Source organism: Poecilia formosa, unplaced genomic scaffold, assembly GCF_000485575.1.
Source record: "Poecilia formosa unplaced genomic scaffold, Poecilia_formosa-5.1.2 Scaffold201, whole genome shotgun sequence".
Lineage (NCBI taxonomy): Eukaryota > Metazoa > Chordata > Actinopteri > Cyprinodontiformes > Poeciliidae > Poecilia > Poecilia formosa.
The window spans coordinates 613,113-622,091 of record NW_006800140.1 but is presented as its reverse complement, the minus strand read 5'-3'; the positions used below and the strand labels follow the sequence as shown (position 1 = coordinate 622,091).

Genomic DNA, 8,979 nt, shown 5'->3' with positions numbered 1-8,979 from the left:
GCAATGTTACTTTATTCTGGTTTTACTGGGGCTTTATTTTAGTATTACGTCTTTTTTGTTGTATGACTGCGGCTATTGTTCTGTTATTATAACTTTATTATCTGTACGACTATTCTCCTATTATTACAACTATTCTTGTATTACGTTATTTTTGTTTTATTCTGTACTCCCAATGTTACTTTATTCTGGTATGATTGCGGCTTTATTTTAAAAGTATTCCAACCTTTTTGTTGTTTGATTGCGACTATGTTCATGTTTTAGTACGCCTTTATTCTGGTGTCATTGCAACTTTTTTTGTATATTTTCATAATACAGCAATTTTGTTGCGTGATTACGACTTTTATTAGGACCTTTTTGTTTATGACTTTATTCTCGTGATTTAAAAAAGTAATACAGATTCCTAGTCTGGCCTTAAAGCTCCGTTGTAGTAAACAAACCTACTTTCTGCTCCGTAAAATACTTCAGCTTTCGAAGTAATCCACTCCACTGATCAAGTTCTGCTACATTTTTTTTTTCTTGTACAACTTTTACTTTCTGAAACTTGAAGATCATGACGTCCCAACTCTGCTTGCGTGCAATGTTAGCGGTAACAGCTGGCTAGCATTAGCTGACCTGCTCTGATTTAATCATGTGCTTCGTTTCATCCCATATATGCAGATCACCGCTAAGCTGGACCTGAGCTTCTTGTAGAAATAAACCAAATCTGTGGATCCCAAAGGACAGTAACGTTCGGCGTGCTACCCTCCTGTGTATAAATTACCGAGCTAGCCAGACAGCACGCTGTACGTAGGTATTAGCTAACATAAGTGTTGTCGAGTTACTTAGACGGTAGGAACTAGTGAGAGTATCCTGGTTGTTCATATGTACAGTGAGTTGTGTTTGACCCAATCGCTTTTCGTTTTGCATTCGCCATCAGAGGTTCGGCTCGTTTCTGAGGGTTGGGTTCGGATTCAGTCCAACCGGCGCCGGAGTGTAGCATATAATACGCAGACATGCAGATTCACAGTGAGCACTGACGCTTTATGCACTCCCCCACGCTGAAGTTTGCCTTAACTGGGAACTCGAGAGGCAGAATTACGTGTTTCAGGTATTCGATGCAGAATCTACCTTTTTTTATTTCCTCGTGTTACATTTAGAGCACTGCTGGGAATATGTTCAGGGTTACCGTCTCTATTTAATCTATTTTCTGTTTATGGAAACATAGACACTAACTGTAGGTTGTCTCCATGTGCTGCTGCCGTAGATCCCTGGATGTATTTGGATTAAACTTCCTGTTTTGCATGTATTTTTCTTATAATACATGCATTTAACCTGAAGAAGTGACTTTTGCTTTTTTAATTCATTTGTTTTTATTGTTGCTGTTAAATATAAGGATCTTAAGAGGCCCTTCTCTGTATCATGCTGTGTGCGATAAAAGGTCAAAGGTCGTATTCACTCCATTTTCCTCACCAGCAGCTGAAATCGGGTAGACTTGTATATTTATCTTGTTTAAACCGTTAAAGACCTGCCTGCTTTGAATTGCCACAATTCAATACAAAGTCGTTAAATATCTTTACATGTGATAATCTAAATAAAATTATGACAATCTAAAGAAAACAAACACTTGAAAAATAAAAGTTTTAAATTTCCAAGAAGTTGGCTGTTCACAAACGTCCGGAAAGTTCAGTGGAAGGAGAAAAATATACATTAAACATTTATACTTGAGATAATTTAAATGAAATTATCATAAATTTTTTTAAAAATTACTTGTAATTTTATAAATATCCAATTTTCAAAAAGCTGGCTGTGTGCAAACGGACAGAAAGTTCAGTGGAAGGAAAACAAAATAAATGAATGGAATTTCAATTTATTGTTAAAATGTATGCAGCGATTATGGCATCTAATTATTTTACAGTCCTGAGTTGCTTTGTGAAATTATTTGAAGTCATTATGGACTGTTGTTCCAAGAAAAACTTAATAATTACTGAAATAATTCAGTTTATTCAAATGTGTATTTGATGTTATTACAAGTATGTATCTAGCATACTTGTAATATTATATACTAAAGTTATGTTAAAGTTTTGTTTAAGCTATCGTGTGGATATTTGAGAACGTATTTGTTGAATTGTGGCAGTGTTGGGCCTCCGTAGCTCTGCTGACAGTAGGTGGTGCTGCCAATGCTTCAGGGTGATTTCCTGCAGTGCAACGTTTTCACGCTGAGGTTTAAACGTCTTCGTTGTAAACACTGGAGCAGTTCTCGAGCTTTCCGTGCGGTGAACAGGAAAAACTCAACATTCCTGATGAACAAGAGTGTCGCTGTTTTTTTTGTTTTTTAATATGCAAAAGTTGTTTTTCTTCAAATATCTGCTGGGTGAGATTTATCTTCTTACATTTTCACACCAAGTGCTTTTTTTCTTCCAATTAGGACCCAACATTATGACTTAATTGTGCAATTAAACACGTTCAAGCATTTTATTTGCACCGATTAAGCACATCCTCCTAATCTGTAGTCATGTCGTTCCTCTACCAACTGACTGTTGTCATTGTTTTCCAGTGTACTGAAATTGTATTGTATATTAAAGTATCCTATTTATTCTTAACTGTGGGTGTGCTACTAATTTTTAATAAGTTTAATTTTAAAGCATCAATGAAATAATTTCAGAAATTTAATTCAAAAAGTTCTACACATTTATATTTTCAGAGTGAATTTAATTTTAATTGAGTCAGACCCAATAAGAAAAAAAATAAATTTATCAAACTGTGGGAATATTATGCAAGACCCAGTGCTTTTTTTTTTTAAACAATCGCAAATGTTGGCAATTTGAAGATTGAAAACAATGAACCATTTTTATTAAGTTTAGAATATTAAGTTTAATTTTGCTCTGCAGCCGCTCTGTCAAACATTTGACAGCACATCAGTGCCAAGAGATGGGAAAATGTTTAAAAAGTACATTTTCACCAAAACACTCTGGAATTTTCTAGAAAATAACTTGGAAGTTTCTGATTTGAAGTCAAATATTTGCTAGAAAAATAACAGAAATTTTCAGATTAGTCTCAGTTTATGAAAACGTAAAATTTTGAGTTTCAAAAGTCAGATTTTTACTTGAAATGCAGAATTTTTCAAGGTTTTTCCTCAAATTTCTAAGATGGAGCTAAAATTTTCTTGTTTTAAATCATCTCCTGGAAAATTTCTAAGATTAATCTCAAAATTTGGAATTTCTTAGAGTAAATTAACATTTGAAACTCAAATGTCAGTTTTTTCTAAAAAAAAAAAAAATTTAAAAAAAAGTTATTTTGGGGGAGATTTAATTCGTTTTTCCATCTATAATGACCCTAATATGTCATCGTGAAAACCGGAAGGATTTCAAAAATAGCCACAATTTGTAGCAAAATTAGTTTTAGCATACAATCCTTTACATATTTACTCCAAAACAAGAACACATCTCTAAATTTTATTTGCAGCTTAGTATAAAAAAACATCTTAACTTGAAGGGCACCTGAAAAAAGTCTTTATTACAAACATATCAAAACAAAAAGGGAAGCGGCAGTGCTCAGGGCTCGTTGCCGTTGACGCTCTTATGTTGCTCCATACGGCTCCGTCGCAGCATCTCGATGTGTTTGGCCCGCAGCCAGCTGTCTCTGGTCAGCGACGTCTGACCCAAACTCAGCGACAGCAGCCTGCAAAACAGAACCGGTTTCCATTGGCCGTAAAACTGAAATTACTAATAAAATCGCTTGTAAGAAAAATAAAACACGTTTTTAAGATAGGATGAGGCGGTTTTTCAGCCGTGTCAAACACTTTCCCGCCTCATACGAGTCACGTGATCAACAGCAGGCTGTTACAACTAGCGAAAACGGCGAAGAAGACTGAGACAGGAAGTCGTAGGAGGGTTGTTTTTGTTTTAGGACAATGAGCAACTGACTCCAGAGTTAAATATGTCTGTCAATCCAACGTGTTGAATGCATAGCGCTTATGTAAAATGGCCGACAACAATTTATCTAAAACGCCGACAACGTGACGTCATGCTCTGAAAACGCAGCCAACTGTCATGACGGACGTTAAAACATTTGCTCTCCTAGCTTGTCGGAGTTGGTCGCTTGTATCTTGAGTTTGTCGCTCCAACGCCTGAATAACAAGCCAACGTTTCCTCTGATAGCCGAATTACGGATACATCTCATGTAAGTGTTTACATCCATCACCGCCATATTTTTAATGAGTTATCGCGTGAACTAGCTTATTCGCGTGAGATTTTATTTTAATCATTTAATGGAAACACCTCAAAAATTGCGTCACTCCCCTCCCGACATTAGCAGAAGATAGACAGAAATGTGGGCACATCTGTAATAGACACGCGGCTAATGAGGCATTAGAGACCCGACCGGTCCGGTTCGGACCGCTCACCTGGCAACAACCAGCATCCTGTGGAGGTCGTCGGCAGATATGCTCTGGGGGTCGTCCTTCCTCATGTCGACGAAGTCATCTTCAACCGCCTGGGGAGACAAAACAGAAACAACATGGCTGACCGGTTCAAGTCTGACTTTAGGTCTGTGGTCTCCAAAGTCGAAAATTAAAACAAACTAAAAAGTTAAAACTTTTTGATCCATTTCAGAAATTCTCTGGAAGATACTTGGAAATTCATGAACTTCAAAAGTCGAAAATTAAAATTTATTTAGTGGAAGAAAATTAAAAATTTTCGACTTGAAAAATCTCAGTTTGAAAGTACTTGATATTTTGTTAAGTACTTTCAGAATGTCAAGTTTAGAGTACTTGACATTTTAAGCCTCATATTATCAACTTTACATTTTTGTCAAAGTATTTTGACAACTTAAAATTGCCAAGTCAACATTTTGTCTTAAAAGTGTCGAGTTGAAAGACCTTTGTCACTTCGTCTGAGATGCTGTAGTCGAGCAGGCGAGCGACGCTCAGGAAGACTCTGAACTTGTTGAGCTGCGATGAGGCCTGCGGATGGACATGGATGCTGCTGAGGTAATCCTCCATGTGGGGCGGCGCCACCTGGGGCTGCAGGTGTATGTGGCAGTCGGACTGCCCAGGCAAAGAGCAGGAAATAATTACACCCCGTCAGGAACACAGATGGAAAACATTTTAAAAAGACGGTAATAATCATAGGAGGTGGATTCAGGTTTCATCTTTCTACCACCTGCAGCCATAAAGACGTTTTATGGTGTTTGTATCACGTAATTTTATTACTTTAGTCTCGTATTCTTCCCAAAATATGATTTTATTCTCATTTTATTACGACTTTATTCTCCTAATATTACTTTATTCTCAAAATATAATTTTATTCTTGTAATATTATGACTTTATTCTCCTGATATGACTATCTTAAAAATATTATTTCTATTCTCATGTGTATTTTAATTTTATTTTTGTCATCCCCAACACTCCTGGGATCTTTGCTGTGCTTTATTTTCTCACGAACTCCCCAGTTCTGCCATCAACAGCCCATGCTGACCTCTGACCCCTGCTAGTCAGGGGTTGTGTACACGGCGCAGCCCGGCTGACAGCTGCCGCCATGGCAACGCTCTGGAGCTGCGTTCAGGAATAGCACGCGCCACATTCCTCGCCAGAAGCATCGTCGCCATGACGACAGCAGGAAACCCAACCCATGCTGAGGGGACGGAGGGGGGGTTCTTAAAGGCGCAGGGCGGGTTTGGGCCTGTTGTCCTCACCGGCAGCAGCGAGCGTCCCTCCGACGCGATCAGCACGTTAATATTGCAGGGGAATTCCATCTGGTGGAAGTTAAAGTCATAATCCACCTTCTGCCAAGTGATCAGGTTCCCCAGCGCCGTCACATTACGCACACCTGCAGCACAAACACACAGTCAGGGGCGTCCAGGGCGGCTCGCCGTCGCCCTCTAGTGGCGCCTCACCGGTGGTGTCCAGCTGCCCCGGCTCCAGCTGGGTCTCGTCCAGGAACAGGGAGGTGCTGCTGGCCAGCTGCAGCGCGCCGCTCACCAGCCGGTTCGCCACATAGTCCTTCCTGGGAACGAGCCGCATCTGGTTCATGTTCTGGAGGCTCATCGCCAGGTAGAACGACTGGAGAAACAGCAGAAAATAACGGGAAAATCAATGAAAAATAACAGGATAAACCAGAAAAACAGTGAAAAATAGGAAAATCAATGAAAAATAACAGGAAAAACCAGAAAAACAGTGAAAATCAATGAAAAAATAACAGGAAAATCAATGAAAAATAACACGATAAACCAGAAAAACTGAAAAATAACAGGAAAATCAATGAAAAACAGGATCCCTGGTTTACAGGAACAAAACATTTGGAAGGTTTAGTGGAAGGAAAAAATAAAATTTGAAAGGCTTAGAGGAAGAATAAATGTGGAATATTCAGAGGACTGAAAATTTTTTAAAGGTTTAGTGTTTTAAAGGAAAAACATTAGAAGGTTCAGGGGATTGAAAAAAGTTTTTAAGGTTTACTGGAATAAAAATGTTTGGAAAATTTAGTGGAAGAAAAAACAGCGACAAAAAAAAAGTTTCTCAAGCAGAAGCGAGAGGTTTGTGAAGCAACGTGGCGTTCCTGAATGATACCTTGAGGGTTAGCATTGTTTTAAAGTTAGTTTTTAGAAAACAACGCTCTTATTTCCTGCGTTCCTGAACTCACCGACGGGACGAGCTGCTGGACGATCTGGTAGAGGCGCTGGGTGTAGGCGGCGGTGGCGGGGCAGCCGCTCAGGTTCAGGGTGAACTTTCCCAGCGGCAGAACATCGCGCCTGGAGTACCTGCGACAGCACAGAGACGCTAGCTTAACTTCGGCCGCGGCCGGTTTCGGTTCTGACCCGAACCGGACCTACACGCTGGAGAGGAGGTGCAGCAGCAGGAACTCGGCAGCCAGAGCGTCGCCCAGCAGGACGTGGGTGAAGTACGACAGCAGCTCGGCCCGGACGGCGGCCATCTCCCCGAGAGCCGACGACAAAACTGCAGAGAGAGAGGGCAAAGGGCGTTTCCATGGCGACGAAAAGGCCCAGCTTCAAAGCTTTACAGCAAAAAAAAAAACACAACTTGATCTCCATGGAAACGAGGAAAAAACAAACTTTAAACAAAGAGGAGCGAAAATAAAAAATATTGGGATAAATCTGGGATATCTGAACACAAAGTAACATTAATAAATACAGGACAGGAAGACAATTGGAAAGTTTAGTGGAAGGAAAAAAATACAATAAAAGTGTTTGTTTTGAAGGTGCAGTGGAAGAAAAACAATTGGAAGGTTTAGTGGAAGAAACAATTTAGATTTTTTTAGAGGACATAAAGTTTGGAAGGTTTAGAGAAGGAAAACAACTGGAAGGTTTAGCGGAAGGAAAAAAAAAAATATTATTTATAGAATGGAAGGAAGTTTGGAAAGTCCAGAAATTCACTGATTCTCAAAGGACAATAATTTTTGGCCTAGTCCAAACAACGCTCTGAGCTGGCCCTGATTGCTTACAGGCACTGTTGTCCTGCAGGGCGGCGTTGGGGAGCAGCGGGTTGTTGTGAACCAGCCGCTCGGCGTGGAGCAGGTGGAGGCGCGGGACGAGGGAGGCCGGCGGGCTGTGGACCCGCTGCTCCGCCGCCGACTCCAGGCCGGCCGCCGGGTCCAGAAACGAATCCCTGCAGAACAGAACCGGAGCAGGTCAGAACCAAAACAGGTCTGAAATGGAGCGGGTCAGAACTGGAGCGGGTCAGGGCCAGTAGAGACAGAAACAAGGGAGGAAATTACTGCCAAAAAACTCAAGAATTTTCTAGAGAAAAAAATGGAAATTTTAACAAGTTAAAAATTTGTGACAAAAAACAACAACAAAAAAACTCCAAAATGGTGGATTACATGGAAATATTCTGAGTTTTTTGTCATGAATGTACTCCTCTTGTTGTCTCGTCTGTACAGCGGCTGTCGTAGAACCGGACCGGACGCAGGAAGCAGGAAAACGTGACTCACTTCTCATCGGCCAGAGCGCTGAGCGCAGGGCTGACCGACAGGATGCCGAACACCTGCAGCGTGTCGTTCAGTTTGAACCGTTCCCAGTCCTCGTACACCTGGGCAGGACACACCCGTCAGAACCTGCTGCTGGAAAAGCCGCGGCCGGCAATCGGAGCCCACCTTCACCAAGCAGGACGGGCCTTTCTCGCCCGGCAGCGGGAAGTTCAGGTCCAGGTGGGAGGCGGACGCCGCCTGGCCGGAAGGAGCCTCCGTCTCCTGACGCTTACAGTCGCCGTTACCGTGTGGGTCGGCGGCGCTTGGGGAAGCTGCGGCAGAAACAGAGGAAATACAATACAGACCGAGGCGAGGCTGCTGCCCCCTCTGGTGGAGACGTGTAATAACACTTCAAAACAAAATTATTCCAGCATTTTAGAGCAGATTTATTCTCTAGAGATTAAAAAATAAATAAATATGGGAGACTATCAGGGCCACTGAAAAAAAAATTCAGACTTTAATTTTCTGAGAAAAAAAGTCTGATTTCTGAGTTTAATGAAGTCATTTTTATGATGCCGTTTTTACAACAGAAAAAAGAAAACTCAACTTTTTTACTAATCTCAGAATTATGTTGGTTTTCTTAAAAAAAAAAAAACATGGAATTTTTTTCTTTTAAAAAATTCTTTAATAAAAGAGGTTTATATATATAAAACTCTCAATCTGAAATAATAAACATTTCAGATTTTTTCTAGAAAATTTCTAAAACTTTATCTCAAAATTTCTCAGATTAATTTCAAACATTTTCTAGCAAATCTTAAACTTTTCAAAATCAGAAATTTACTTTTTTTTCTGGAAACATTTTGAGATTTATGTCAAACTTTCTGAGGTAAATTTCAAAATTTTTTTCTAGAAAAATTCAGTTTTCAGAATGTATTTCAGCTACAATGGCCTTAATACGCCGTCAGACATCCCTGCTGCTATTTAAAATATAAATTTATTAAGTATGTATGTTTAATTTATATTTTTATTCAATACATGTTTATAGTTTCATTAGAAATATATATAAAGAAACTTAAAGCAG

The 8,979-nt window shown here is 39.9% G+C and overlaps 1 protein-coding gene across 1 annotated transcript in view; it reads right to left on the bottom strand.

Moving 5' to 3' along the window:
* Nucleotides 1–3,393: 3,393 nt before the first annotated feature.
* The window catches only part of mcmbp (minichromosome maintenance complex binding protein), a 10,009-nt gene continuing 4,423 nt past the window's right edge, over nucleotides 3,394–8,979 (bottom strand). Inside the window, exons 7-16 of the mRNA XM_007566924.2 lie at nucleotides 8,085–8,230; nucleotides 7,923–8,020; nucleotides 7,434–7,597; nucleotides 6,805–6,928; nucleotides 6,615–6,732; nucleotides 5,872–6,037; nucleotides 5,671–5,804; nucleotides 4,856–5,023; nucleotides 4,382–4,470; nucleotides 3,394–3,657 (exon numbers count right to left, since the gene is read on the bottom strand). Coding sequence (XP_007566986.1) covers nucleotides 3,531–3,657; nucleotides 4,382–4,470; nucleotides 4,856–5,023; nucleotides 5,671–5,804; nucleotides 5,872–6,037; nucleotides 6,615–6,732; nucleotides 6,805–6,928; nucleotides 7,434–7,597; nucleotides 7,923–8,020; nucleotides 8,085–8,230 — 1,334 coding nt within the window. The 3' untranslated portion in view covers nucleotides 3,394–3,530. The remainder of the gene's footprint in view (nucleotides 3,658–4,381; nucleotides 4,471–4,855; nucleotides 5,024–5,670; nucleotides 5,805–5,871; nucleotides 6,038–6,614; nucleotides 6,733–6,804; nucleotides 6,929–7,433; nucleotides 7,598–7,922; nucleotides 8,021–8,084; nucleotides 8,231–8,979) is intronic.